Here is a 26,811-nt window from a genome sequence, read left to right on the forward strand (position 1 = left end):
AACGGGAGTCGGCTGGAATCGAAAGGCTTTGGGATGTAACTTCATACTTGACCTGGATACATGTATGCCGTGAAAGCACACCCTTTGACGGTCAGGCTCCGGCCTTCTCATATCCATTGGTCCTCCAAAATCAATAATACAGTCTTGGGTATCGAACAGATGTAAAAATACAAAGCTCTGAATGACGACATGGATCAATAGTACGGAATATTATGAAATGTCAGTTACTTCACCATGGCAGTACGCGATGTCCCAGCTATCACAGAAAACGACCCTAACGCACGAAGAGCTTTTTGGCTCTCACCGGTCTAGCAGCCCCAACTCTCCCAGTTTCCTCTTGATACATTCTATAAGCTTCACGCAGATGATCGGGAGAGAGCGGTCCAGTATCACCCCGTCGAGCCTGGACGGCTCGTGCTGAACAATAACGCAGATCGAACATGAGCACAGGCGATAGTAAGAGTGAGATTGTGAGGTTAGCTTTACCTTTTTCAACAATCTCCCCGACAAACACTTTTGAGAAACCTGCAATGATTTGGGCTACTGGTTGGGATACCTGGGCGCCAACGCTCTGTTGTATGACCTGAAGAAATTAAAAAAACTTGCTTAATGGTCTATACGGTATGCCAGAACGAGCGTCCGTACTTTTCTAACACCTTGCTTGGGTAAAGCATGCCTTCGATAGGCTTCAAACCGGTCGTATTGTTCGGGACTTAAATTTTCCATTAAGACTCTGTGATACGAAGGAGAATGTTAGAAAAAAAACTGTCCAGAACGAGAACGAAAACTGACTTCAAATTGTCCTTTGATTGACTCTGGAACGACAACTGGGCCGAATAATCGTCATCTGCCATGGCAGGAAACAGCTCATCTTCACCCTCACCATCCTCATCTGCACCACCTGTTTTAGTATGCGGCAGTGGCGGTAAAGATCCCACTCGGCCCCTTTCGTTCGTGCCAAAGTTCCCCATCAGACCGGCTGTTTCCAATGTCGAAGCTGGGAGATTAGCAGACGCAGCCAGGTCTCGCAGAAACGTGCTGGAATATGTGCTGGTTGTGGGCGGAAGTGTAGATGCCGTTTGCTGTTGGCCTGTCATTTGCCCTCCTCCATAAGGAAGAACGCCACTCGTTACTGACGACTGACTCTTTGGACCTGCAAAACTAGGCCCTTGAATAATCGAATTGGGACTTGGACTCGCTGCTATTGCTGATGCTATCCCTGTTGTTCCGGGTACTGGAGAAGATGAAGATCCTGAACTGGGACCAGTGTTTGAATTTGAGAGGGACCAGTGGACGTGTTGGAATTGAGGACTGGCAACGGCAGGACTGGCGACTGCTGTGATATCTGCGGTCATAGGTCTTGGAGATGCACTGGGAGCACCTCCTCGAGGTTTTCGTCCGCGTTTCGCGCCAGTGACGCTGCCTTTGGGTCGTCCGGGACCAATGTGAGGTGGAGGCGTAGGTGTAGCGGGAGCGGGGGGTGGACTTGGACTTGCGCTCATGGTGTAGAGTCCTTCCATGTTTATGTTCATTTTCGCTGTTCGCCTCTTGTTCAAGTTTGTATTGAGGAATTAGATTGAAAGGTTGAAATGGTTGAGAAAGGCAGGCGTCACGTCACATCACATCACTCGAGCACGAGAAATCTAGTGGGAAGCCTGTAATAAGACACCAATTCCGTAGATTAACATAACGATACGCTAATAAGACAACAAGCAACCAAGACGATATCCAAAGCAGAAAATACAAATGAAGCGGTTAATGACCGCTTCCGTTCACCGAGGGGACGGAATCTAATTGGGGTTCACCCGGAGGTTGGATAGGAAGTATGAAGGCATCTGCTTCAGATCTAGAATAACAAAGATCAAACGGAAGGCATGAAAAAAAGCTCCTTCGAACGTACCCAAAAGTTCCTCGAAGAAACATATCAACCATTCTCTCCTTATCTTCATGCTCTCGCTTCAAGTCTGCTTTTGCACTGCGTAACTCTTCGAGGAGATAACCTTGTTGCTCGACAGCATAACGAAGCTTTGCCTTCATTACCAAATACATAACCATTTCCTTTGATCGACCGAGGATTGTCCTGGTTGCGGGATCGTAACGCGCCAGAAGAGCAGGCGGAATCGTGTCATCACCCTCATCTTCTACATTTTCATCGGGGGATTGAGGTAAAAATCCGTTTTCCATGGCGCGAACAAAGTTGTCGTAGTCAATATCTGCTTCGTCCGCCTCTGCTGTTGTTCAGTCAAAACCAACGATTATAGAGTTGATGTTTATACCTTCATAGCTGGGATGTGGGACTGGTGGTGGCGAGCCCCCTTGAGCAGGAGCTGCAGAACTTGTTTCATCTCGCTTTCGTTTTCTTGAGCCACCACGACCAGGAGCTGGAGGTTCAATGTTGTGTTGTAATCTCATGTGTTTCGCCAGAGCGTCGGATCGCGTGAAGGATTTATCGCACTCTAAATAAATGCTCCTCGAGTCATGTTCACAAGGCCTAGGATACATTTATGGCGCACCTGGTAATGGACAGATGAATGGCTTCTCTCCCGTATGCGACCGAATATGAGATATAAGAGCAAATCTTGACGTTTGGGAGAGTCCCCTTCGATGGCATGTCGCCCATTCGCAAGTATAGTTTGACTTGTGTACGCCAATGTGGTCTAAGTCGGGCTAAGTCTCCCAAGCAAGACTAACAAGTACCGAAACGAAACTGACCGGTATGGATGTGGTCAATTAATGTCGGTAGATGGGTGAAGACCACACCACAGTTATCCCACAAACAAGTGACTGTATCGTCCGAGTCAATGAGCTCGTCGTGTTGACCGCCTGTGCCTAGTAATGGAGGTGAATCAGCTCTGGGAGAGGAAGGATGGGGGAGTCCATTGGTGGCGTTATTTGGATGGTCGTCGAGGTGAGAGGATTGAGAAGGCGACATGGAGATTCGTTCATGGGCAGAGCTTGGCGGGCTGTACATGATGTGGATGGCCAAGCTCTGACCCAAAATAGCACACGTGGTCGGAAGTTAACTCAAAACTTCCGATCCTGATTTCGCAGACGTTCACACTCTCTTATGATCATAGTTGAGGCATCCGAGGCTTTGCCTTCCATACACACTAGTGCTCCCTCTCTTGTTACCAAGTCCTACGCTTCCTCTATCATCTGTTAGCAACAGCCCGTTGTCCACGCTGCTGTCGCTTGACACGCGCATTTTCCAAAGTAACACCCAAGTGGTATCAAGGTAGCTAAACTGGTAGAATGATGTGGAATAGAGGAATGTTGGTCGTACGAAGGTGTTTACTGCTTCCATGAAGAATCACCAGGCAACCGACAGCAAGAGCAAGTAAGAATAAAGAGAAAACATAATAGAAATACATTATTAGGATTTCAAACCGGCAAGTCATCATGTTCGCCCAATACCACTTCCTCGTCGTCCATAAAATCTGGCTCTTCATCGAGAACCACAACTGGTTCCATCTCCTCAGCAAGTCGCCTGATAGTCGCAATATCATCTTCAGCTTGAGCCGCTCTTGCTACACTAAAGTCCGGTCCGTCCCTGTCATTATCGTAGGCGACGATCCTGTTCGTAATGGGATCGATGGCAATTCTCTCGTTTTCGCGTCTCAATGGTCGACGTCGGAGGTTGGACGGTGCTGGGGCAGGCCGATTCCAGCCAGCGTTACGGAAGAATTGATCAAAATCATTGTTGGGGGGTAGTTCAGCTGAAGGAGACCGATGACGGACGGAGGATGAACTTGACCCGGATGCAGCTGCTGATGTCGAAGCGACAGGTGCAGCAGAGGCGATAGAGGGTTCCGCTTGGTTTGACTCCGGGGAAGGATTCGACGTCGTCTGCCCAGTGGTTTCAGGGGGAGTACCAGCCTCTGGTGAAGTTGACGATGGGGCAGGAGGGTCCTCGAGACTAAACCAAACATTGTACTGCCTAGTCAAAGGACGGCCCCGTCTAGGCGCTGCAGTAACTGTGGACGGACCAGGAGAACTGGGTCCGTTTCCTCGTCCACTAGGCACGGTGTGGGTGTGTCGACGTGAAGGATGAGCATCGGGATACACCAGTTGCGGCTGAGGGGAAGGCGATTTACGCACCACACCATTGCTCTCTTCGCTTCCATCAGGCTGGCGGATGGAGGAACCACCCGGTTTCGGTGCACTGTCGTCGCCCGCGTCACTATCGTCACTTCCACTGCCCTCATCGTCATCGCTGGCGTCGTTCGTACGTTTCGTCCTTTTGTTTCGGTTGGAAGATGAGTCGGAAGAAGAGCTAGACGACTCTGCACCGTCTGAACATTCGTCGTTGATATCGTCAAAAGAACGTTTCGCTCTAGGAGCTATTGGTCTGTGAAGGTATTATTTAGTCTGATATTTCGCGGAATGCACGGGGAGATGCATACTTGATCCCTGAGGGATGAGCTTTCCCTGGTTCGGAGCTCTCAACCCCGCAGGTAGTGGAAGTGGCGTTTGGGGTACCGGTAGGGGAGCTAGGAGTTGGGAGCGGTTCTGTACCGAGAATGACCTTCTTTTTTGAGTTTACCGGAACTCTCCTAGATACGAAATTCAAGATGAGCTGATGTTGTAGCGAAGAGAGAAGGCGAGTACTCACACTCGTCCTTGAGATGAACCGTTATGTGCGTGGTTTTGAGAAACAGGGCTTTCCCTGGAGGCCAGAACGGTTGCTCGGGCGTCTGCCTTGATCTGATTGAGAATCTCGTTGCCGCATACTTTCTCGATTGCGTCGACGAAGATTTTGATATCCCTCCTCTCACTTTTGATCTCAGTATAGAGGTTGAGTACCTGGTACGATGTGTCCTTCACGGACCGCATCAGTTCTTCGAGATCGGATGTCAAGTCGTTCCTACCTCTCTCAAAGTCACACAACATCTCATGCAACCAGTTCTCGGGTAGGGGCTCGAAATGGCCTTCCCGTACACGACCTTTGGAATCACGATGTGGCCGACCTTGGGGAGGATAGGTGAAGGCCATGCGAGGGGGTGATGCTGGATGGCCTCCTTGACTATACGCAGAAGCTGGATCAGAACCAGACCAACCGCAGTCAGGGGGAGCAGGTGATGGGGAATGTGAAGGGGTATAAGTATCGTTTGGTGGAGGTGGAAACGTTTCAGGCAAGAACAGTCGAGAGGAGGTGAGTTGTTGTGGTTGATCATCTGCAAGCAACGACTCATGTTGGGGAAATTCGAGTCGTCCGGTGAGTTCGACGCGGTCTTCGTCGCCTTCCCAGATATGGTGCTGCAGAATTGGGATGGTCTTCCTGCCCTTAATAAATATCCTGGAGATTATCTCTTCGGTGGGCAGCGGTTTAGACAAATCTAAATCATATCGCTTTACATGAATGATTAGGGCGAGGGAGATTGACATCGAACGAAAGAAAGTAATCACCTCTGCATAGTCCTCAACGAAAGATCGATCCTGCCTTCTCAGGTTTTCGGCGTTGATCTGACCACGACTACTCTGCATTCTTGGAGTAAATAAAAGTTTTGGAGAACGGGCTTTGGAGGATCGTGATGGTGGTTGGATTAAAGGGCGAGAGAAAGGGCTGCATTGTGATTCTGAACGTTGTTGCAAGAACAATAAAGTTCCCAGAAAGGTAACGACAAAGACATGTTTGTTGTGTTCGGCAAACTCCGCGTCACGCGCACGTGGACACACACCCCCACAATGTTCCAGCTTCTCTCATGAGGATTTTGAAAAGTCTCCTTGTGAAGTTACTACCTGCGTGAGTGGCCATTCCGAGTTTACCTAGAATGTTCAAACTAAGGTTATTTCCAAAGTCCATCCAGAACTGCGAGGAGAAGTTGAGATTCTGATTGCAGTCGGAAAGTTGTTAAGTAGTGAGTCTAGCTTCTTGTGTCAATGTCTTACTTCGTTCAATTGATTAAAGCCCGACCTAATCTCGCCCTACAGGACGAACGATGCGGGAAGGCAATGTGTAATATGTGTGTATCTCGTTTATAGGGCAACGCTACTACTCAGCTCGACCTCTCTTACTTTACTCTGTTGGCCGTAAGCATTGCCACACCTACCCGTTTGCCTTTTTTCATCTCCTTCCAATCCGAATATCTGATCGAAATTCTATTGGTGCAAATGCCGTTTCCAGAAAGGCTTAAAATATCCGTGATGTCGGGCAGTTCAGAGCGGAACATTCTCTATGAACACAAAATCCCAAATTCTAACACATTACCTCTGTCGCTGGCGGTCGCTTTATCCCGGGGTACGCAGCGGTACGAATGATACTTACTAGAATACGGGATCCTGAAGCACTTATCAGACAATCATATATCTCGCGCTCCCGGGATTACATGTACAAGAGTTTTGTTGGCAGTAAGTGCATAAGTACTATTCTGGTTATGACAAGTTACGGAAACTCTCAACTTCTCCGCAGCACTTGACATACATATGCGGAATTACTATCACTTCTATGATACCCGCTCTGGTTATGGAACACTCAAGACCGAGTTGGCCGTTCCCAATCACAATGAGAGGCAAATAGAAGGTCTCCGAGTGATTTTTACGCGTATCCTTAGTGAGGTGATAGAAGCAAGAACGTCCATTCAAATTGTGAAGCTGATTCTGAAACTCCCGATTGGAATAGGCAATGGGCCGATGCCGATGCATTGATTTATGAGTCTACGAGAGAATGCGGAGGTACGTGGAGATGTTTACTTCAAAACCATTCTTACGAGTATGTGTATAGGTAAACTTCGCCAACGAACATGATGGAAAGCTGTATATACCGAAAGCCGTGCGCTAAATAGCGCCCCACATTTTCCTTCTTCTAGATGAACGAAAAAATCTCCTTTCCACCGAAGGTTATCCTTGAGGGTTTCTTTGGAGGTCCTAACCCTAATACAAAGAACAATGGCATGGACCCGCAAGAAGAGTCCCATTCTATTCCTCGGCGATCAGTTTCTTAGGTACCGGCCAGGTTTTATTTGAGCTTCCTTTCCTCATATTGATATTATGATATCCCTGCGGCAATAGTGTAGATTCGGCGCTCTTCATTAATCTGTCGGAGGCTATAAAAAGCTTCCTCGTCCAAAAAAATTCTCATTCCATCGTTTGTTTCTTCTGCTTGAAGGTTTCTCCCAAAAATGTTGGCACACATTCTCGTCGCTCTTTCTCTATCTTCGCTCATTATCAATGCACACCCTGTGCACTACTCTTCGTAAGTGCCCATTCCTCATTCCATAATCCTGTTTTGATGGATTGTTTGGTCTATCAGGGCATGTTCTGCTGAGGTTACCACAGTCACTACGACAGTCACCGCTACGGCTACCGTGACGTGAGCATTTCTCATCGCTTTCTGAATGAAGTTAATGAAAGGCTCGTAGCGTTTTCGATTGTGAAACCACTACGGTACCCACCGGTCCTCCTACTGGTCCTCCCACGACGGAGTACACTAGCCCTCCTACTGAACCAACAACTACGGTGCCGACTAATCCTCCCACCTCGGAGCCTACGCAACCTCACACCTGCTCTACGACTGAGCCCAGCAGCCCACCCACTGGTCCTACTACCACGGAGCCCAGCAGCCCTCCTTCCAGTTCTTTAACGGCGACTACGGAGTCTACGAGCCCTCCTACCAGTGCTCCCACGACGGAGCCTACTAACCCTACTACGGAGCCCAGTGCTCCACCGACGACGACGGAGCCTACGGGCCCTCCCACTAGTCCTACTACGGAGCCTACTAGCCCTACTACGGAGCCCACCAGTCCTCCTACCAGTGCTCCACCAACGACGGAGTGTACTAGCCCACCTACCAGTGTTCCACCAACGACGACGGAGCCTACTGGTCCTCCCACTAGTCCTACTACGGAGCCCTACACCCCTCCTACCAGTGCTCCACCAACGACGACGGAGCCTACGGGTCCTCCCACTAGTCCTACTACGGAGCCCTACACCCCTCCTACCAGTGCTCCACCAGCGACGACGGAGCCTACCAGCCCCCCTGCAGACTCTCAAACCACGACTGGCGTAAGTTTCTCGAATGTCCGTTCCCGAGCCGTTTCTTGGCTAATGCGACCTGGTCATGTTAGACGGCTCCTCCCACCTCGACGACCGGCACGGATAACGGTGGATGGAATTGCAGCACTGGACCTGTTCAGTGCTGCAACAGTGTTCAGAAGGTCCGTTTTCCTATCCGTCATAACATGAAGATTGTGGCTCTGATGTTCGTATGTACATGATTTAGGCAGACCATCCCGATGTCGTGAAGCAACTCGGATTGTTGGGCATCGTTCTTGACAGCCTTGACCTCAATGTGTGAGTTTCTTTTTGCGGTCTTTTTCTTGTTGCGTTTCGCTTGCTGATGGGTCTCACCCATACCTCGTACGTTAACACTGGCAGTGGTTTGACCTGCTCTCCAATTTCCGTTCTTGGTGGTGGAGGTGGCTCGTGCAAGGCCCAAACTGTCTGTTGCAAGAACAACTCTTTCGTAAGTGGTTTTTATGTGTCTTCTGCTGACGATGTTGTTCATTTTTTTTGCTCGATCAGAACGGCGTGATTGCTATTGGGTGCAACAACATTGACCTTGGTCTTATCTAAGGGGTCTAGTAGTTGAGACTGGGTAAGTTCCTACCTTGAGGCAAGGTTTGCACTTTATTAGGATTTTCCCTGTCGTTTGCGCAAAAATTGTCTTTCTTTGAATAGTGCCTACTAGTACTTTAATCCATCTCTTGTTACATTTTCTGCTTTCCATCACGAGGGTCTAACGTCCAAGCTTCTAAGACCAGCGTCGTCGGTTTCTATCCCTGGTAGCTTACATAGCGTGAGAAGCATGTGCTCTCGTGTCCTTTCTCTTCCACGTTCTTTCGTTTTGTAACCTTGCTGCTTGCAATATGGATTGGGAAGCGGAATTCCAAGCCGGAACTTTACTGAATAATGTAAACGAGAAAACGTCTCGCTCTACCACCGATAGAGGTACTTCCAGCTCAACACGACACGGACGATCAACTACTCTTTTAGGAGACGATGAGGACGATCGCGATGTTTCTATGGCTGGTCCCAGCTCCGACCCAGCTGTCGATGAAATTCTGGAGTGGAATATAGCAGAAGAGGCACACCTCGAGAAACTAACGAGACATTGGATGAACGAAAGACACTGTCCGGACATCCTACCTGCGGAGGATGAGCTTCTGTCGTCGTTGCTGGATCATATTCGTCGGCAAGTATGGATAGCATGAGGAGAGCAACGGAGGAAAAGCTAATTATTCCTCTAGTCAGAAGCGGTCCAACTATTACGCGGTGAACTGTCTACTTCTGAAGAGGAGCATTTAAGGATAATGTTGGTGCAGACGGAGGTTGAGCGTATCAAGTTTGTATTGAGATCGTATATTCGGACTCGGCTTTGGAAGGTAAGGGACATTGAGCCGCACCTCGAGCTCTCTTTTTCACTCATGTGCCGCGTTGGTTTCACAGATTGAGAAGTACGCGCGACATATCGTCGGTAACGAAGAAATGCAGGCAAGGTTGACGACTTCGGAACTTGAACATGCTCGACGGTCGGTTTCCTTTTCAGTTTTCCCTTGATTCGATAATCTCAAACGAGATTTTGTAGATTCGCCAAGTTGACCGATCAACACTTCCACCATTCGGTTCTCCAAAGTCTTCCCGAAATGCGAGTGGATTTGGATGATGAACCAATGCTCGCGCCTTCCATGGGTACGCAGCCGTCTATATTCCAAGATGGAAGGAAGCTGATAGGTTCTCGGATTCCAGTAACTCAACCAGACCTCAAGCGACCTGTTTTTGTGCATGCACTGACGACATGTCCTATAATACAATTCGAAGAGTGCGTTCGTGGTTTTCATCCTTTCGAGGGGTCGATCGAAACTAAGGTTGAATATGGTTTAGTGGAACCTCGTTGCAGATGAACAAAGGACACATTTCTTTGATGGCTTATGCTGCGGCGGAAAAGTTACTATTGAGGGGAGATGTTGAGCTCGTCTGATATAGCCGGAATAATCTTCGTTATCACCTGCCCTGATTCGAGGGTTCACGCTCTTCTTCCCTGTTACGACCGGAAGTAAGTGTGTATTCTTTTCTTCCGCTTCGGATGGAGAGAGTCAGCGCTGTATGTATACCATTGTTGTGGCTAGTACTAGTGCATGCTTGATATAACCACGAATAAGAATCCAGCCTCACAGTCAAGGTCGCATTATGGGCTGCCTTAGGTATGACAGAATCACTTCCGCAATGAGGTGGGACATAGTAGTGTAAATACAATAGGCTTAAGCATTCCGAAAATTACAACAAGTGCCTACTTATAAAACGTCATCCGCAACCCGCAATAAAAATCTTTGAAACCATTTCTACCTTCCCGCGGCAGGTATATAAGGCTTGTCCTCATCCCAATCGTCATCGTCGACATGCATTCCATTTCGCCGTCGGTGGTCATGATGATCGTCGTCATCCTCCTCCATAGTGTCCTGTTCCTGTTCAGATCGTCCACCTTCGTCTGGCCTGGAAATTTTTGGGATGTCTTCTTTTTTCTTCCTGCGCCTTTTGGTGGTAGGCGCGCCGTTCTTTTCACTAGCAGCTGCCTTCTTGCCTTTACTTCTCTTCCTCTTCTCTTTCTCAGCATTTTCAGCTTCCAGGTCGACTGTACCTCCAGCAGAAGGGTCGGGTACTGATTCAACTATTTCCTTGAGGAAGTCGAACATTTCCGTAGTTTCTACAGCATGTTTCCTGAACAGTTGGATGTCAGACCGAGAAATGGAGATCGGAAGTGCGATAACAAAACGCACAGGTGATATGCTTCGACCTTCTTTGAGCCTCTGTCTGTGGTTACTCTACTGGCCTCTTCGACAATCAAAGCAAGAAACAATTCCAATGCTTTCGCTGCAACGATCGGAATCAGAACTATGAAAAGAAAAATTTGAAATCGAAGACACACAGATAACAATGGGCGTAGCCTGTGCCACTTTCCCAACGTCTTCATCCTTTTGCATTATCTTCTTTATGCGTGCCTACGTCCGAATATTTGTTGGAATTAGTGGAAGACAAAGTTGAAGGAGGCGTATTTAACTCACTACGGGGAATTTTGTCTGCTTGTTCTTGTTCTTCATCGCTGCTTTCGAGTAACGTTAACTGACAGTGACCAGGCGCCGGCAGCTGTGAAATTCGAGAACAGAGCATCACGTGAAGGGAATCAACGCTTATTTTTTGGGCGCTTAAGCGCACTCGTTCTGTAGATAATGCGATCGTCCTCAGAGTCAACATCGTCACTTTGAACAATGTCATATCCAAATCCTAGACATATCCCGCAACCACCACATACTGCTGGAAAGGGTTTTTCAGGTCTCCTTCATCTCAGCTTTCCATCTCACTTTCACATCTCATTATCCTCCAATAGGTTTACGGCCTCGTATCGATCCTAGTCAAATACCATCCGCTGTCGAGTCAATAGAAGCCGACAGAGATCAATGGGAGAACCAATTGTTTCCAACCCTTCCCGGAAAACAACCACCACTATCGACTACAAATTTCGTAGCCATAGATCAGGGTGTGCTTTCCGACCAACGGTTGAGAGATTTATGTACTCATTCATCGTCATTGACACAGGAAACTCTTCACCAAAATTTATTCGAGTCACTACACATGCTTTTCCTGCTACCTCGAGGTTAGCGTCGGATTGCAGTATCCCACTTGCTGCTGTGATCCAGCCGTTCGTGGATCTTGACGCAAGGGAGGAGGCCGTTCCGTTAGTGGAAACTGGAACAGGTGGCCCAGCAAGATGCGAAGGATGTCGAGCGTATGTGAATCCTTGGTGTGCTTGGGTGGCTGGAGGCAATAGCTGGAAGTGTAATCTGTGTTCACATGAGACACCAGGTGCGTTCCGCTGGGCTCTGTTGTACACGACTACACTTGATTGATTTCCGCGCGTATCCATACAGTATCCCCAGAATATTTTTCTCACCTCGATGGCAACGGAACGCGCGTTGATTTATTGCAGCGGCCCGAACTTTGTAAAGGAACCGTGGATTTTGGTGTCTCAGAGTCGAAAGAATATTGGGCTTCACAACCTATGCCGTCACTTACGCCGCTATACTTCTCTCCTCATCCTACTGCCCCTGGATCGAGGAAACCTTCAAGTATGGATATTGTCTTCGCATTCGACGTCTCGGAGGAAGCGAGTCGGTCGGGTTACTTGGCGTCTGTGTGTCAAGCTCTGCAACTAGCATTATACGAAGGAGATGGTTCAACAATGCCGTGTTTTCCCGCTGGATGCCGGATAGCAATCATGACATTTGATACTGCAATACATTTCTACGATCTCAAGGTAGATTTATCCTGTCGTTCTTCCCGCAGTTGATGCAAAATGTTGATTTATCTAGTACAGGCAAATGAAGTACCGATGATAGTCATGTCGGACTTGGAAGAGGTTTTCCTTCCCATTCATGAACACGGCGGAATGTTTGTTGATCCGTGGGAGGCACGAAATTCAATTACGAGCCTTTTGGAAGCGCTTCCTACACGGTTTTTAGATTATCATATGACAGCTTCTGCGATGGGATCCGCTTTGAGAGCTGGACTGGCGGCCTTGGCTGGGAGAGGTGGACATGTTGTCGTGTTTCAATCCACTTTGCCGACCGTAGGGGCAGGCGCATTGAAGGGACAACCTAATGAAACGGAGTACTACGATACGGAGAAGGAGAAATTGTTGTATACCCCGAGAGACGAGGCATGGAAAGATCTTGCTGAGGAATGTGCAAGTGAAGGGATTGGGGTGTCCATGTTCCTCGGGATGAGCCGATATATCGATACCTGTACACTGGGTACGTTTTTTAACATGACGCTCTGCTTTGACTGACTCGTGACACCTTGGTTTTAGGCGTTGTCTCGTCAATCACAGGAGGAGAGATGTTTTTTCTTCCCAAGTTTGATCCAATAAGAGACGGAATCGTGCTCAATTCACAGTTGCAGAGATTACTTAGACGAACGACAGGGTTTAATTGTACAGCACTGGTACGGTGTTCCAAAGGTAACGTGTTTTTTCTCAAGTTTGACCTGTATACGATTGTTTAACGTTTTTAGGCCTCCAGGTCTCTGAATATCTCGGGAATTTCAATGAAACTGTCCGAGGTCTTGAATTTGGGATCTTGGACGCGGACAAGGCTTTTGTTGCTGCGCTGCGCCACGCAGGAAGGCTCGATTCCCGGGAATACGCTTACATTCAATGTGCGGTTCTGTATACGAGTGTACAAGGACAGCGGAGGGTGAGGGTGTGTAATCTTGCTATACAGGTTGTGGACCTTGTCGGGAATGTGTTTCAATACGCGGATATTGATGCTACTGTTACGTACTCTGCCCGGAAAGGTGGGTGTTTCATTCTCATGACTCGTTCGTTAGCCTGATTCAAGTGAATAGCAATCTCGAATATGGCATCACAGAAGATGTCTCTCATCAGAGATGAGCTCAGTGAAAACTGTGCTGCGATATTGTACGGATATCGGAAAAATTGTGCTGCTGCTACTCGTCCTACACAGGTTCGGAATGCACTGTAAAAATGGTGTCTTGTAGCAGTGGCTCACTTTTGTCCACTACTTGTAGTTGATCATTCCGGAAAGTTTCAAGGCATTACCAGTCTATACCCTCGCGCTTCTCAAGTCGAAACCTCTCAAAGGTGAGGTCTGAATCATTCTTGCTCTGTCGCTCACAATGTATACCATACCAGCGCGTGCGATGGCATCTGATGTGAAGAACTATCACGCCCACCGATTCATGTCTATGAGCGCAAGGAGTACAATAGAACATCTTTATCCTTCACTTCTTGCAGTTCACGATTTGGACGAGAAGATCGCCCTTCCTGATCCTGTTGGTGGAGAATTAGCATTACCTACGGTTATGCGGACGACTCATACGCTTATGACGTCGCATGGGGTTTATCTGGCTGGTGGGTTATCTATTTGTTGTTTGTGGACTTGTGCTGTGTCTGAACAGGTTGTTTCATTGCAGATAACGGAGAAATGTCGATTTTATGGGTTGGAAACAGTGTCTCGCCGCAGATCCTACTAGACCTGTTCGGTAAAGATGACGTGTTTGCGTTAGATCCTCAACTGGTACGTTGCTTTTCCCCGAAATGTGCTTGAACTGACACCGGAACGGAAAGGACATGCTTCCCACTCTAGAAACGCGACTTTCAACCCAAGTACGGAATATATTGACCCACCGTTGCGTACGGAGAGGGGGACGGCAGACAAAATTCTTCATCTGTCGGCAGAATTTGGATGCTGCCGAGATCGAGTTTAGTGATATGCTCGTTGAGGACGAGAATAACGGGACGATGTCGTATCTGGATTGTAAGGAGGTTGTTTTCCCCAAGAATTAAGTGCTGATCTCCGTGCATAGATCTCACTGTGACCCATAAGCAGATTGCGCATGTAGTGCGTATTTTCTGATATCTCGACTTACAGTGATTGATTTCGTTTGAATTATAGCTCACGGAAGGCGGTTCGTTGAGCCCCATTGGGAACCCTATGCGTTCACCGTGGTAGTTCGCCGATCATCGTATATTAAAGGTTCATGTACATACGAGCACTATCATTTCACCTTGGCCCTTTTCACCCTAGAAAGATTCTGCTCCTCCTGCTCTAGACACCGTTTCTGCTGGCCATGAGCAGGTCTAGACTTTTCAACGTTGGCTCGTAACCGCATGAGTTCCTGAGCGTGCGTGATAGAGTCAAGCATATTCGGAGAATACAACTGGCTTAAAGGTGGAGGTAACAACGAGCTAGAGCTGCCCTGCGCAAGTGATAAATCGCCTCGACTTGTTTCGTCGGGCACGGGGGTCATTGTCCGCACCACCTCCCCAGGCTCCACTTCCAATCTTTCCTGTGCTCGCTTTTTCTGGTCATCCAGAACTTCGATTGCCTCGTTGGCCAGTGTCGGAACGTAACCAGGTGGTGGGGGCTTCTTCCCAAACATGAGATACTCGATAGCTCCAACGCGTGTTGCAACACAGAGTACAGCAGTTTCTGCATCTGATTTACTGCGATATTCGCAAGGAACGCTATATTTGCTCCTGCCACCTTCAGGTGAGTCAATGTTGGATTTGATGTGTACTGCAGCTCCGTATGCTAATGGGAAAATGTAAATCTATGATGAGTGAAGGTATAAATAACATGCACGTACCCTCTCGTTCAACCGTGAATGTAATCTCTGTAGAGGGATTGGGAAGTACTTTACGAATCTTATTGGCAAAATCTTTCATCGGTCGCGTTACCCTGGATTCGACCTCCAACTCCAGACTTCGCAAGTAATCTCCAAGGCCTAGAGCCATTGCTTGCAAGCAAACGGCCGCCTTGGCGTCTTTCTCCTTTCTAAATCGAGGTTCGACGAGATATGACATGGTCACCGTTCCTCGTTCCAGGCGAAGTAGGTAACCTACAACTAAAAGGCGATGTTTCAGGTGAGCAAACTCATCGTATATGGGACCATCCGGGACTTACGATTATCCCCACCATTACGTCGAATAGAGTGAAAAGAGCAAACCAACTGGCTTCCCTTGGCTTTATCTACCGTCGTATTCAACCATTGTGTGGCTTGGATCTCATGAGCAGCTCTATTTCCAAACGTCTCCCGGAAGGGTTTACTCAGGCATTCGTAGAACCGTTGGAGGTCGATGACAGTGTCAGAGTCATCGGTGATAGCGGAATAGGGAGAACCTTCGAAAGAACGCATGAATTCCGAGAATCCCTCTCTCAGGGCCACTTCAGCACATGCTTCTTTGGCAACACCTTCATCAGCATATATGGAAGGACTCGAGTAGACGTGGTGTACAGCATTGGATAGCTTGACGAATAGAGCGAACCCGCATGTTGAAGTGCCTTTTCTGTCTTGTGGCTTTCTTGTGTATCGATACCACCGTAATATGGAGTTCTGGTGTTTATGAGTGGCGAAAAGGGCTTCAACCTCCTCGATGGTACTCCTAGCTGTGGTGTTTGATGTTTCGGAAACGCTTGTTTTAGCTCCCTGGGATTGGGCAAGTTCAGAAACGGTTGAGTCGTTATCTGCCTCCGAAGCAATGATCACGGCGGCTTCACGACTCTCGCGTATCCTTTTTTTCTGCTTCCTCTCCTTCTTTCGTGCTGCTTTTCCTAATTTTGTGGATTGGGTGGGTTCAGAAGGTGGATCGGTTTGAACCGGTTCGGAAGGCGATGTTTCATCCGCGGGAAGACATTTGTCGGACTCGACGGGGCGCGTCTGCTGCGTTTGATCTGAGAGGGGAGAATCATGTCGAGCAATAAAGTCCAGTGCTCCGCCCTCGATTGCCTTCTGAATTGCATCACCCAGTACTGCTGCGTTATCCGTCGATTGTAAGGAGCGTACTGACATAAACTCTCCGCTGGGCTTCGTAATCGTTAGCTTGGCTATTATAATTATTATGGGGGTCAGAACTGTATTCGAGTGTAGAGAGTTGGGAGATGCACCTCGCCAAGTTTTATGAGTCTCCCCCGTGATTAAGATAGTGTCTTCGTCGATGGTGAATCGCAAAATGTCCCATATGGGGTAGTTGGGGAAGCAAGCTTTGCATTGAGATTTGAGTAGCTCAAGGGGGTTTTCGGACGCAGTGGCATCATGTTGAAATGGCTCAGTGGTTATAACAGACGTTTTCGCTTCGTGCTCGATATTCCCGTCGAGCGGTTTATTAGACGTTTCTGTGTCCGAACTAAAGTTCAAGTCGAGATCATAATTGACAGGAAGAGTGTCATATTTGGCAGAGTTGAGGTACTCTTCAACGGGAACGGCTCCGATTCGTTCAAGGTTCCGAGAGATATTGTCAAAAAGGTCAACCATAGCGCATCATGACGGTGGATGTGGGGGAGCAAATGTCGACGCGTGTTTTAGGGATGCCTCAATTCGCAGGCTAGACCGTCTCGCCACGTGACACTAAGACCCAAATTTGGATACTGTATTGTCGCCAGCTAGCAATTCAGTCATGTTTGTTTACCATAGAAGTCCTAATACTACAAGCTATGAGTGGCCTACGGGGTATTTAGCTTAATAACTCAGGCTATGGCAAGCATCAGACTGATCGGAAGTTTCGGTCGGAAGATTTGGTCGGAACATCAAAATGTGGTCGCGGGGATCCGGAAAAAAATCCGCCCGCGCCCCAAGTATCTGCAAACCACTGTAAGCTTCCTGAAGTCCGCCCAAGAGTCTTCAAAGCTTCCAGGCTATCAAGTCAGTTCCAACTTCCCACCACCCACAGTGGCAATTCATTTTCGCGGCCGAGTTCCCCGGCCCTACTTGTGTGTAAATCCGTCGTCGCCGATACTCAGGGGCTATTTCTAGAGCATGAGAGAAGTTGAAAGACCAAGTCTCGAGCTAAAAGCCGAGTCAAAGCTTTGAGGAAGCGATGCCGAATACGATTGCATGGGAATGTTATTGGTCTCCGGGGGGAAGATCTGTATCGGTGTTGTACATGTGGGCTCAGGCTGCTGTGCCCCCTGTATGGATACTTACAAACTCGCATGTGTAATCTGTTGCCAGCTGTTACTGTTAGCCTGTTACTGTTATCCTCATCGATCGATTTGGCGATAGTTAGTGGTTTGCTTTCTCCCATTCTCACTCTCTGAAAACCTGCGTGAATCCTACGCATACTTTTCTAAATCTTATAGGTTTGGGTTGTCTTTGGGTCGCCCGCCAACTCATTCAGAAATCCGGGGATATCTCACCCTCCAAATTTAGCATAAATGTGTCCCGAGAAGCTGTGCCGCTCGGCTCGGTAGCACCACGTGCTTGCTACGCTTCGGTCAATAAGCAACTTGCCCTTTGTTTCCTTACGACCTTGACGTTCACCTCTGACTGCGGGACAGTCCTTTCCGCTAGTTATGGCCTCATCATCCACAGATCTGCGCTCACTGTCCGACTCGTTATCAAAGCGCGATGGTTCGCCTAACTCAGACCACTTCTTAACATCACCCGCCGTTACCCTTGTGGAATCCAATCATGGACACGAACGACATGGTATCTCTCCTCGAGATTCGACATATCCACATCTCAATGGTGGAAACAAGTCCTATAGCACGACTAGCATTCCTGCTCGAGATTCGACACATCTCAACCGCGAAAGCGAGCGGTATAGCACGGCTGGCATTCCTGCTCAAGATTCGACACATCTCAACCGTGAAAGCGAGCGGTATAGTATGGCTGATATTTCTGCCCGGGACTCGACACATCTTATTCCCTCGATTATGGACAACAAGACGCACAAGTTTGTGTGTATTCACGATCTTTATCATGCAAATGAATCTTAGACTGAATTCACGACCAGCACCCTCTTTCACTGCGTTTGCCGATCATCGTCGGAGTGCCAATATCGATGTTTCTCTTTGGGGTTGCGCTAGAAGTTGGTCTAGCGCTTTCGGCAAGAAATAATGGTGCGTCGAACGATATATTCGGCGTGAACCTATCCTCATTACGGCTGTAGGATTCGCTGTGCCTAGGGATAACGCACTTGGGTTTGCATCGGCCCAGTTTCTTTTGGTGAGAATCTCCGACACCACGCTTCGCCAGTGATATCTGAACGTCTATATCGCACTACAGGCATTCGTCCCCACAGTGTGTGTAACGACTAACTGTACCCATCTTTCGTTACTCACGAGTTGAGTTCAGCTTGATTATGCCCGTTTCGATTCTTTGGAGGGAGTTGGACTGGTATGTGAGGCATTACCATGTATGTGGGTTCACCTTTCACAAAATGCTATCGAAACTGACAGTTACAGCCTTATGTTGTTCTTTCGAGGGGAAATGCTACGGCAGATGAAACACTTCTTCACGACTACGTAGGTCGAACCATTGTTTTTGAAGCCGTTCTGACTGTTTAACTTTCGCTTTCAGATCGCTGTAGGGTAGGTCCATCCATCCTTTTTAGCGGCATGGCCTCATCTATATCCAACTAGTACCGCTGGTGCGATGATCAACTCACTGAGGCTCAAACATCATGTCGTGTTTTGGTCTGTTTCGTTGGCGTTACTCAGCTATACTTTGCAGCCCCTAGGTGCGTGGCACGTGAAATAAACTTACTATGATTCACCTACTTGCCGTAGCTGGGTCGATATTCCAACTGCAACAAAGAGGGCAACCTGAAAGTGAGTCTCGTGCATTGCAGATGGCGATGTTTCTCAACTAAAATGACACGCGTCCAGGCGCGAACATCACAAGCACTAAACGTATCGGACTATCTAATGACATAGCAGAACTGAATGCTTTCGTATCTTCGGCGGGGGTAAGTGTCTCGCTCCTTTTCTAGAAGGCCTTAAATACAATCCCTTTCTCTTTGTAGTTCGTGGAAGCCGCTGTCTACAATGGCCTCCCAGACCCGCCTTTCATTCTGGGAGGCTGGGTGACTGCCGAGTTCCAAGTGAGTACAGGCTTACGACAGTTTACAGAGTACACGCTATACTCATCGATTTCGAATTCCAGTTTCCGAATAGTAGCTTTTTGAATGGAACGATGATTACTAATACGACCGGCATCCAAACGAAAACACAGTGCACCGTGCCAAAGGATGTACAGGTCACGCCGTCCCTCTCTCCGAGCTTCACCATATTATCCACATCTAGTCAAGACTGCAAGGTAAATGTGACGTTCAACCCTTTGGTAAGGTTTGACTTCTCACTATCTTGTATCGGCGCTCATACAACACTTCAGCTTGCGGCGCAACAATATGGAGTTGTTGATACCGGCTGTAATTCTGATCCCAACCTCAATGTCACATTCACACCGGTCATGTTCTGGTACGTTCAAGTTCTGACTAGGTTAGTCATTCAGCTTTCAATGTTTTTCTTCAGGTTTTTCCACAAAAATGACCGAGACGATACACCCGAAGCCAAGACAATATTCTGTCAACCGACCATAAAGGCATTCAGAGTAAAAGCGACCGCCAGCTTAAATACTGGTTCTCTGATTAATGTCACTGGAATTGACGACTACGACTCTCCAAATGATGTCACGGGAGGCGAATTAGCGGGGAAAGCTTTCAACGGGTAAGTATCGAGTTTTCTCTGTTATTCCCGACCCTTACCTTTACCAAAGACTGCTGTTCCCGCCCACGGACAATCCCTTTATCAATGCTCGGGGAGTTGCAGCAAACTCGGCCATTCCCGGAGCTATACTTCGTGCTTTATCGAAGCAGGAAGGTGGTCTCCAAACCGCATTTGACCAACCAAATGGATTTCTCGATACGACAACGAAACTCTATGTAGGTCTCGCGCGAGTCAGTCTGTTGTTAATGGCGGCTTACACGATCGTAAAGACTCAGCACCTGTCACTATCGGCGAAATCCATCTATTTCGTGGACGATAACACTTCTTTACCCGCACTTATGGTCTCGCTCCTTCCGAGGCTCGTGATAAAGTGAGGTTGTACCGTGAACCAAGAACAATCCCTTCTTTGACATCTTTCGTTACAGCCCTATCCCCGGACATACATTGGCAATCTTCATGATGCTCATCGGCTTCTTGGGTTTGTTCGTGCAACTCCTCCACCGGCGTCAACGAAAGCGGTTGTTTTTGGCCGCTCCCCCGAGTACGATGGCCGCAGTCATGGCGTTGTCCTCCCATTCTGGATTCGGACAGCTCCTCATGCCTTATGATAACGAAGAGACACTCCGCGCGAAGTTGAGCAATCTCAGGTTCCGTTTGGACAGGAGGACTGGTGCGTTGGTTGCGGATGAACTGCGCCCGTCTATGGCGAAGATGAAGAAGGATAGGGATGAATCTATGCAGTCTCTTCTGGGGAAATCTAAGACCTACGAGGAACCATTGTCTTCATCACAGGTTGCTTTTGATGCTGCGAGTGGGTATCCTCCCTGGAAGGCATCGTACAAGACTCCGTACGATCCCGAACATTGAGCCTTAAATGGACATCTTTCTCAAACGCTTGCTTTGTGTTTGAGTCTTGTCGACGCATGCTTATATTTTATTTTGTATCCACCATACATTTATGTAGAAGATCATTGACGATTATGTCGGTAGGACACTTTATCACACATTCACTCATGAAACGTCCGGCAACTTCGTGTTACCTCGATTTTCATTCATATTGAAAGTCAAGATTGGGGTCCAGGTGGAACTGGTGAAGATCGGGATGATTGTAGAGAGACGGGAGTACGACCCTTTATAAGTAGGATTACGGTCTACTCTGTTCTCAGATCCAGGTTCCAGATGCTTCCTAGCGGTATATCCGGGCCTTGAGTGACGTGCACCGATGATTGGACTTGACCAGAGTGTTATTGTCGAGGACTCAAAGTCCTCTTAAGTCCTTTGAGTATCTACTCCGATTTCCCGAATTCTATCAGTCGAAGGGTCCGGCCTCCCCCAGGTGGAACTAAGACTATTCACAGCTTAGATTCCGTCTTGGACAATGCTCGAACCAAGTCCTTAGTATGGGACTTGATACCGACCGAAAGGAGTCCCCCTAAGGCTTGCCGTGAGTGTTCTAAGGCATGCAGTGAAGGTTGTCATATTTGGCCGAACAGATTCAAGCCGTCCCGAATTAAAGACACGACGAGCAGAATGTACCTCTTAATTTCCAGAGAACTCGTTAGCAAATTTTGCAGTAACGAGGATGGAATCGAAGTACCGGAGCTCAATCGTTCAAGCTTTCAAGCCCGATGGATGAATCAATTAGGACATTCACTTGCCGAACGTTCGTTCAAATAGAGCCATTGGTGGGGATCCGTGATGGCCAGCTTTGGCACAAGTTGGCAATTAGCGCATTGTAATTGGTGTCGAGACTAGTTTCTACGGTGGGGGAAACCAAAGTAGCTTCGGCTTCAGCGCTACAGCTGCAAGTAAGTCCCAAAAGGACGGAATTCGCGTGAGCAGGCGAGTACGCGAAGCAACGTGTTGTCCATGTCCGTGACATGAGCTATCTCTGAGTGTGAACCGGAGTTTGAAATTTTTGTGGGGTGTAGACAATCATTTTACGTCCCATTCTTGTTCGCCCGCGCGACGACGACGACGAATCCTTCCTTTATCCTTCCCCATCTTCAAGGTATGTGCTCGTATACTTCTATCTATAATTCGAAGCGCGTATCGAAGCCATCCGTGTGCTACATCGCTTTCAAACCGCGCTTCAGTCCCGCGTTTTTCTCGTACCACTTTCTCGCTGAAACATCAAAGGCTAATTTATTTGTGCTTCTAGCATGCGTGAAATTGTTCATCTCCAAACCGGCCAGGTGTGTTCTTGTCTCTATGATAGCTTACCTCGGCATTCATTGACATTTTTCTCAATCCCAGTGTGGTAACCAAATTGGTTAGCATCTCTGTTTTCAGACCTCGTTCTCTGTCAAATAACGTGCCTGCCTTTCTCTTTAGGTGCCAAGTTCTGGGAAGTCGTCTCTGATGAGCATGGAATCGAACGGGACGGTCTTTACAAAGGCAACAACGATCTCCAACTCGAACGTATTTCCGTGTACTACACGGAGACTGGCTCCAACAAATACGTTCCCCGTGCTGTTCTAATCGACCTAGAGCCTGGTACTATGGACTCTGTCCGCTCCGGACCATTGGGTGGTCTTTTCCGTCCAGATAACTTTGTCTTCGGACAAAGTGGTGCCGGTAACAACTGGGCCAAAGGGCGTGCGTCTTCTTTTGTTCAGACTAAGATGAGCTGTCATCTTATTTCATGATGCCTAGATTACACTGAAGGGGCGGAGCTGGTGGACTCCGTACTTGACGTCGTGCGTAAGGAGGCTGAGAACACAGATTGCTTGCAAGGTAATGCCATGTTTGTTCTTCGGCTGCTTGTGTCTTACGAAAGTCAACAAGGTTTCCAAATCACACACTCTCTTGGTGGTGGTACCGGTGCTGGTATGGGAACTCTTTTGATCTCGAAGATTCGTGAGGAGTACCCCGACAGAATGATGTGCACGTACTCTGTCGTGCCCTCGCCCAAGGTCTCTGACACTGTCGTTGAGCCATACAATGCCACCCTCTCCGTTCATCAACTCGTCGAGAACTCTGACGAGACGTTCTGCATTGATAATGAAGCTTTGTATGACATCTGTTTCCGAACCCTCAAACTGTCCACCCCTACCTATGGTGACTTGAACCACTTGGTCTCGATAGTTATGTCTGGCATTACGACCTGTCTTCGATTCCCTGGTCAACTCAACTCTGACTTGAGAAAGTTGGCTGTCAATCTCGGTCTGTGTCTTCTGATAGCATTCATTATGGGCCCATATCTCAGTCTTTTTTCTAGTTCCTTTCCCCCGTCTCCACTTCTTCATGACCGGTTTCGCTCCTCTCACGGCCCGTGGCAGTGCGCAGTACCGTTCTGTCAGTGTTTCAGAGCTGACACAACAAATGTTCGACGCGAAGAACATGATGGCTGCCTCCGATCCCAGACACGGTCGTTACCTCACTGTAAGTCGCTGTTACACTTTTTTTGTCATGTGTCTAACGTTCTATTCCAAGGTTGCGGCTGTCTTCCGAGGAAAGGTATCCATGAAGGAGGTCGAGGAACAGATGCAAAACGTTCAGAACAAGAACTCGGCCTACTTCGTAGAGTGGATTCCTAACAACGTCTTGACTGCTCAGTGTGACATCCCTCCTCGGGGGATCAAGATGGCCGTCACTTTCCTCGGTAACTCGACAGCCATCCAAGAACTCTTCAAACGTGTCAGTGATCAATTCACTGCCATGTTCAAGCGAAAAGCGTTCTTGCATTGGTACACTCAAGAGGGTATGGATGAGATGGAGGTAAGAGTTTACTTTGATCTTATGATGTGACGTAATTTTACATGTGTCACCAGTTCACCGAAGCCGAGTCCAATATGCAAGATCTGGTGGCGGAGTATCAGCAATACCAGGACGCGACGTACGTAATATTTTAGATCTTTCGTCCATTCAATAACTGAGTTTTGTGCATTAGTGCTGAGGAGGAAGGGGAGTACGAGGAGGAAGTCCCTCCTGAAGAGGAATCGTAAAGGTCTTTCAAGGATGTCTTTTAAAAACTTGATTCCCCTCATATATACCTACTCATGAGTGGTCCACTCGTCTTTCTTCGACGTCTTCTGCTTTGGTCTCTTTTAGCATTCTACATTATCATCGTTTTCATTGTACCCCTTCATGAATCTTACAGTTGTCACGTTTTTTGTGGATTTAAGCCCTAAACATTGGTGGTCAATCCAATACATCATCTTTTCCGGTGCAAACTGTCGACAGCTTTTTCAAGAAACCTTCTAGATCGTGTGAAATCTAAATCTAAATACTATGTGCTTGGGGCAAGTCTCGGTGCGTTCAAACTGCGGGATCTCTCGAACATTTCAGATCTATTCTGATGTCTTTATTTTTGGCTGTAGATCTGTCGTATATATGTTCCGCAGAAGCGTAATACGGCAAGAAAATGAATACCGCTCGCAAAAAACACTAAGGTCCAAGGGTTACCTTTGGCGCTTTACGGAGGATTCATGATCACTTCTGACTAGAAGCTATTAGAACAAAAGTTCTACATACCCTTTGATATGTCAGGTATGTTACGAGCTCTCCTCTTCTAAGATTTTGATATCATGACTAATTGTATCTGCCTCATAGTCGTTGTCTTACAGTCTTAGCCCGGAGCGGCTGTTCCCGCATCATGAACGACGATTTTTCACCCTTTACTACATGCATGAGGCTTTCGGCATTCAGTCGTCGTTACTAGGCTCTACTTCTTTACCTGGCACAGCGGCTGTTGTTTTGATGACTGATACTATTCAGTGTAGAAGAACACAACATAAGGTATGCATTCGACGCTACCGATTCACGCTTCTTTTGGCCGCTTATTTATTCTTTTTCTGTAATATTCCCACTCGACGGGATTTCGTAGACTTGGAATCGATGGCGCGTCTAGAGACTGCGCACGGACCAGTCGATTCCGTATAAAAAGAAGGATATTCAGCTAAATTTTCCTCAGTCGAACTTAGTTCACTATTAATCAAACCTTCCTCTCTTTTGCAAACCTTTACACTCTCTTTAAAACCATCCGTCGTCATGTTCTCCCGCGTCGCTGCTGTTACCCTCTTGACCTCTGTTATCATTGCTGTCGCCAGCCCCGTCCCCGGTGGTGACTCCTCCGTTTGCTCGACTGGCCCAGTCCAGTGCTGCAACTCGGTTCAATCCGTCAGTCGTCTCTGGTTTTTCTCAGCTCGTTTCGTCGCTAACTTGTCCGCGGTCGTTAGTCTGACACCCCCCTTGCTGCTGGCCTTCTTGGCCTTGTAGGTGCCATTGTTGGCCCTGTTACCACCCAAGTGTATGTTATTCGCCGTCTTCGTTGTCTGTTTTGTTTCCTATACTTATTATTGGTCGACAGTGGTATCACTTGCAGCCCCATCTCTGTCCTTGGAGGCGCCTCGAACAAATGCAATGCTCAAACCGTCTGCTGCGAGAACAACGGCTTTGTGAGTGATGATTTCTCACCCTCCAGTGCCATACAATCTGATGATTTCGCGTGTGTTTTTGCTTCTTTCTTTTTACAGAAGGGCGTCGTCGCCCTTGGCTGCAACAACATCAGTCTTTAAGATCCTGTTCATTTTTTAACGCCTTACTTGTGGTCGTGGGTTGGGGGGAAAGCATGAGTGCACGCATGTTTTTTTTACTGGTTTATGGACATGGTTAGGCTGTAAAGATGGTTTGACGATCTTGGTTGAAAATCTTTACTATATGCTAGTGATGGAGACCAATACCTAGTAATTGATCGATCCTTACTACTGCATGTGAGCTGAACCGTTGAGGTTCAAGATATCGAACCTTTTGGTCATCGTCCCGCAATCGTCCCGGATCAGTTTCAGGGATTTCAGGATACTACTGTCTCATCATAATGTCCTTTTGGGGAGGGGATACTTGAATCGCCCAGGTGCAGTGTAGTATTTCAGCTTTAGTATTTTAGAGGCTAAGAAACACAATGTTAGGACCTTCATACGCTTCAAGGAATGGCAGAATTTTCGCTGCGGTGCGCAACGCGTGCGCCCGGCACAATGGCCTCGTGATCGCCGCGGAGGTCAGTGTCTTTCAGCCATCCATCGACCTCTCTCACTACCAGGCTCCTTATACTCTTTTCCAGACGAATATAATGAAGATTGTTCCACCTTCTGCGAGATCGAATGTTCGCTAATCCCCGTAAATATATTGATTCTAATGCGGTGTAAATGTTTATTACAAGATCGTTTCAACTTCGGCTCAGTCACCTTTTAGGCTCTCGTTAAAAATGTATTTTACGCCGCAGCACATCAAGGACCGAGACTTGCAAGTCTACTTGTGTAGTCCTTTTCTGTCGTTGAAACCAGGAACAATCGGTACCCCAGCTTTCAATGGGACGTAGTAAATCGGCATCCGAGATTTGGAAGATTGAATGGTGGTCGTGAGATCCGAAAGCCCTTCAGCTGTGACAGGTTGAAGGTTTTATTCGATCAAGGCCTTCAATGCACAGTCCCCACATGTCCCACCGGAATGTGAATGTGTACAAAACTTTAACGGTGACATACCGTTTGGAATGGAAGACTGCGAACTTGAAGTTCTGACGCTCAATCGTGCTAGAACGTCTCCTACACGCTGTCCTGCTTCATTTCCGGACTTCTAACTTCAAGCTTCACGGCCTGCTGGACATCGCACGATGTAGGCGAATATCGCCCTCTACTGACGCTCATATTCATCGGCATACGTTGGTCCCCAGTTCTACGCAGGTATCGCTGTTCAGTTCCAATCGCAATCCTCTGTTCCGCCAGTAATAAGCGATGTATGACGTCATTCCATGAAGGCCGACGTTCGTAACTGTTGGCAACCAAAAGGTAACCAA

At 47.8% G+C, this 26,811-nt stretch overlaps 12 protein-coding genes across 12 annotated transcripts; 7 read left to right on the top strand and 5 right to left on the bottom strand.

Moving 5' to 3' along the window:
* Nucleotides 1-274: 274 nt before the first annotated feature.
* Nucleotides 275-1,520, bottom strand: E1B28_003222 (uncharacterized protein; the record flags this gene model as incomplete). The annotated part of the gene is made up of 4 exons (XM_043160192.1): nucleotides 275-417; nucleotides 487-583; nucleotides 646-733; nucleotides 793-1,520. The coding sequence occupies 4 exons, from the start codon at nucleotides 1,518-1,520 to the stop codon at nucleotides 275-277; spliced, it is 1,056 nt and encodes a 351-aa protein (XP_043002148.1).
* Nucleotides 1,521-1,755: 235 nt separating this feature from the next.
* E1B28_003223 (uncharacterized protein) lies at nucleotides 1,756-2,971 on the bottom strand (the record flags this gene model as incomplete). The annotated part of the gene is made up of 5 exons (XM_043160193.1): nucleotides 1,756-1,846; nucleotides 1,901-2,228; nucleotides 2,277-2,456; nucleotides 2,514-2,657; nucleotides 2,713-2,971. The coding sequence occupies 5 exons, from the start codon at nucleotides 2,969-2,971 to the stop codon at nucleotides 1,756-1,758; spliced, it is 1,002 nt and encodes a 333-aa protein (XP_043002149.1).
* Nucleotides 2,972-3,081: 110 nt separating this feature from the next.
* On the bottom strand, nucleotides 3,082-5,597 carry E1B28_003224 (uncharacterized protein). Its single transcript, XM_043160194.1, has 4 exons — nucleotides 5,407-5,597; nucleotides 4,613-5,349; nucleotides 4,404-4,553; nucleotides 3,082-4,348 (listed from the first exon to the last, which is right to left on the bottom strand). Exons 1-4 carry the CDS (start codon nucleotides 5,482-5,484, stop codon nucleotides 3,382-3,384), a joined length of 1,932 nt encoding a protein of 643 aa, XP_043002150.1. The 5' UTR covers nucleotides 5,485-5,597; the 3' UTR covers nucleotides 3,082-3,381.
* Nucleotides 5,598-6,111: 514 nt separating this feature from the next.
* On the top strand, nucleotides 6,112-6,652 carry E1B28_003225 (uncharacterized protein; the record flags this gene model as incomplete). Its single annotated transcript, XM_043160195.1, has 4 exons — nucleotides 6,112-6,248; nucleotides 6,296-6,348; nucleotides 6,410-6,555; nucleotides 6,620-6,652. The coding sequence occupies 4 exons, from the start codon at nucleotides 6,112-6,114 to the stop codon at nucleotides 6,650-6,652; spliced, it is 369 nt and encodes a 122-aa protein (XP_043002151.1).
* Nucleotides 6,653-7,118: 466 nt separating this feature from the next.
* E1B28_003226 (uncharacterized protein) lies at nucleotides 7,119-8,571 on the top strand (the record flags this gene model as incomplete). Its single annotated transcript, XM_043160196.1, has 7 exons — nucleotides 7,119-7,192; nucleotides 7,250-7,309; nucleotides 7,359-8,001; nucleotides 8,064-8,153; nucleotides 8,219-8,289; nucleotides 8,374-8,461; nucleotides 8,521-8,571. The coding sequence occupies 7 exons, from the start codon at nucleotides 7,119-7,121 to the stop codon at nucleotides 8,569-8,571; spliced, it is 1,077 nt and encodes a 358-aa protein (XP_043002152.1).
* A 234-nt stretch (nucleotides 8,572-8,805) lies between these two features.
* Nucleotides 8,806-10,195, top strand: E1B28_003227 (uncharacterized protein). Its single transcript, XM_043160197.1, has 6 exons — nucleotides 8,806-9,194; nucleotides 9,246-9,380; nucleotides 9,445-9,527; nucleotides 9,584-9,687; nucleotides 9,745-9,817; nucleotides 9,880-10,195. Exons 1-6 carry the CDS (start codon nucleotides 8,865-8,867, stop codon nucleotides 9,974-9,976), a joined length of 822 nt encoding a protein of 273 aa, XP_043002153.1. The 5' UTR covers nucleotides 8,806-8,864; the 3' UTR covers nucleotides 9,977-10,195.
* A 22-nt stretch (nucleotides 10,196-10,217) lies between these two features.
* On the bottom strand, nucleotides 10,218-11,142 carry E1B28_003228 (uncharacterized protein). The gene is made up of 4 exons (XM_043160198.1): nucleotides 11,058-11,142; nucleotides 10,922-10,994; nucleotides 10,773-10,866; nucleotides 10,218-10,713 (listed from the first exon to the last, which is right to left on the bottom strand). Exons 1-4 carry the CDS (start codon nucleotides 11,091-11,093, stop codon nucleotides 10,338-10,340), a joined length of 579 nt encoding a protein of 192 aa, XP_043002154.1. The 5' UTR covers nucleotides 11,094-11,142; the 3' UTR covers nucleotides 10,218-10,337.
* Nucleotides 11,143-11,208: 66 nt separating this feature from the next.
* E1B28_003229 (uncharacterized protein) lies at nucleotides 11,209-14,522 on the top strand (the record flags this gene model as incomplete). Its single annotated transcript, XM_043160199.1, has 14 exons — nucleotides 11,209-11,325; nucleotides 11,381-11,530; nucleotides 11,590-11,856; nucleotides 11,922-12,307; nucleotides 12,368-12,803; nucleotides 12,860-13,009; nucleotides 13,063-13,344; nucleotides 13,396-13,514; nucleotides 13,579-13,651; nucleotides 13,703-13,921; nucleotides 13,984-14,087; nucleotides 14,138-14,327; nucleotides 14,377-14,411; nucleotides 14,466-14,522. Exons 1-14 carry the CDS (start codon nucleotides 11,262-11,264, stop codon nucleotides 14,520-14,522), a joined length of 2,532 nt encoding a protein of 843 aa, XP_043002155.1. The 5' UTR covers nucleotides 11,209-11,261.
* On the bottom strand, nucleotides 14,518-16,858 carry E1B28_003230 (uncharacterized protein). Its single transcript, XM_043160200.1, has 4 exons — nucleotides 16,458-16,858; nucleotides 15,477-16,397; nucleotides 15,160-15,417; nucleotides 14,518-15,104 (listed from the first exon to the last, which is right to left on the bottom strand). The coding sequence occupies exons 1-4, from the start codon at nucleotides 16,822-16,824 to the stop codon at nucleotides 14,569-14,571; spliced, it is 2,082 nt and encodes a 693-aa protein (XP_043002156.1). The 5' UTR covers nucleotides 16,825-16,858; the 3' UTR covers nucleotides 14,518-14,568.
* Nucleotides 16,859-17,801: 943 nt separating this feature from the next.
* E1B28_003231 (uncharacterized protein) lies at nucleotides 17,802-21,211 on the top strand. Its single transcript, XM_043160201.1, has 17 exons — nucleotides 17,802-18,248; nucleotides 18,305-18,410; nucleotides 18,461-18,516; nucleotides 18,577-18,593; nucleotides 18,646-18,706; nucleotides 18,756-18,815; nucleotides 18,871-18,881; nucleotides 18,933-19,030; nucleotides 19,080-19,121; nucleotides 19,179-19,258; nucleotides 19,316-19,393; nucleotides 19,456-19,632; nucleotides 19,684-19,769; nucleotides 19,824-20,018; nucleotides 20,068-20,233; nucleotides 20,288-20,388; nucleotides 20,444-21,211. Exons 1-17 carry the CDS (start codon nucleotides 17,862-17,864, stop codon nucleotides 20,883-20,885), a joined length of 2,163 nt encoding a protein of 720 aa, XP_043002157.1. The 5' UTR covers nucleotides 17,802-17,861; the 3' UTR covers nucleotides 20,886-21,211.
* Nucleotides 21,212-21,942: 731 nt separating this feature from the next.
* Nucleotides 21,943-24,191, top strand: E1B28_003232 (beta-tubulin). The gene is made up of 10 exons (XM_043160202.1): nucleotides 21,943-22,029; nucleotides 22,180-22,213; nucleotides 22,275-22,290; nucleotides 22,353-22,616; nucleotides 22,674-22,754; nucleotides 22,806-23,183; nucleotides 23,239-23,402; nucleotides 23,454-23,738; nucleotides 23,792-23,856; nucleotides 23,911-24,191. The coding sequence occupies exons 2-10, from the start codon at nucleotides 22,181-22,183 to the stop codon at nucleotides 23,963-23,965; spliced, it is 1,341 nt and encodes a 446-aa protein (XP_043002158.1). The 5' UTR covers nucleotides 21,943-22,029; nucleotide 22,180; the 3' UTR covers nucleotides 23,966-24,191.
* Nucleotides 24,192-25,010: 819 nt separating this feature from the next.
* E1B28_003233 (uncharacterized protein) lies at nucleotides 25,011-25,537 on the top strand (the record flags this gene model as incomplete). The annotated part of the gene is made up of 4 exons (XM_043160203.1): nucleotides 25,011-25,139; nucleotides 25,199-25,269; nucleotides 25,330-25,417; nucleotides 25,496-25,537. 4 exons carry the CDS (start codon nucleotides 25,011-25,013, stop codon nucleotides 25,535-25,537), a joined length of 330 nt encoding a protein of 109 aa, XP_043002159.1.
* Nucleotides 25,538-26,811: the final 1,274 nt, after the last annotated feature.

The sequence above is a fragment of the Marasmius oreades genome, chromosome 11 (genome assembly GCF_018924745.1).
Source record: "Marasmius oreades isolate 03SP1 chromosome 11, whole genome shotgun sequence".
Lineage (NCBI taxonomy): Eukaryota > Fungi > Basidiomycota > Agaricomycetes > Agaricales > Marasmiaceae > Marasmius > Marasmius oreades.

Coding starts and splice junctions, on each gene's coding strand:
- E1B28_003224 (XM_043160194.1), bottom strand. CDS start 5,484: ATGCAGAGTAGTCGTGGTCAGATCAACGCCGAAAACCTGAGAAGGCAG. Junction 5,350..5,406: donor TCGTTGAGGACTATGCAGAG/GTGATTACTTTC, acceptor ATTCATGTAAAG/CGATATGATTTAGATTTGTC. Junction 4,349..4,403: donor GCTCATCCCTCAGGGATCAA/GTATGCATCTCC, acceptor ATACCTTCACAG/ACCAATAGCTCCTAGAGCGA.
- E1B28_003227 (XM_043160197.1), top strand. CDS start 8,865: ATGGATTGGGAAGCGGAATTCCAAGCCGGAACTTTACTGAATAATGTA. Junction 9,381..9,444: donor TTCGGACTCGGCTTTGGAAG/GTAAGGGACATT, acceptor TTGGTTTCACAG/ATTGAGAAGTACGCGCGACA. Junction 9,818..9,879: donor CCTATAATACAATTCGAAGA/GTGCGTTCGTGG, acceptor AATATGGTTTAG/TGGAACCTCGTTGCAGATGA.
- E1B28_003228 (XM_043160198.1), bottom strand. CDS start 11,093: ATGAAGAACAAGAACAAGCAGACAAAATTCCCCGTA. Junction 10,995..11,057: donor AGCAGACAAAATTCCCCGTA/GTGAGTTAAATA, acceptor ATTCGGACGTAG/GCACGCATAAAGAAGATAAT. Junction 10,867..10,921: donor GGCTACGCCCATTGTTATCT/GTGTGTCTTCGA, acceptor CGATCGTTGCAG/CGAAAGCATTGGAATTGTTT.
- E1B28_003230 (XM_043160200.1), bottom strand. CDS start 16,824: ATGGTTGACCTTTTTGACAATATCTCTCGGAACCTTGAACGAATCGGA. Junction 16,398..16,457: donor GACTCATAAAACTTGGCGAG/GTGCATCTCCCA, acceptor TAATTATAATAG/CCAAGCTAACGATTACGAAG. Junction 15,105..15,159: donor ATTCACGGTTGAACGAGAGG/GTACGTGCATGT, acceptor TTTTCCCATTAG/CATACGGAGCTGCAGTACAC.
- E1B28_003231 (XM_043160201.1), top strand. CDS start 17,862: ATGGCCTCATCATCCACAGATCTGCGCTCACTGTCCGACTCGTTATCA. Junction 18,249..18,304: donor ACAACAAGACGCACAAGTTT/GTGTGTATTCAC, acceptor ATTCACGACCAG/CACCCTCTTTCACTGCGTTT. Junction 19,633..19,683: donor ATGTGACGTTCAACCCTTTG/GTAAGGTTTGAC, acceptor ACAACACTTCAG/CTTGCGGCGCAACAATATGG.
- E1B28_003232 (XM_043160202.1), top strand. CDS start 22,181: ATGCGTGAAATTGTTCATCTCCAAACCGGCCAG. Junction 22,755..22,805: donor GAACACAGATTGCTTGCAAG/GTAATGCCATGT, acceptor AAAGTCAACAAG/GTTTCCAAATCACACACTCT. Junction 23,403..23,453: donor GACACGGTCGTTACCTCACT/GTAAGTCGCTGT, acceptor TTCTATTCCAAG/GTTGCGGCTGTCTTCCGAGG.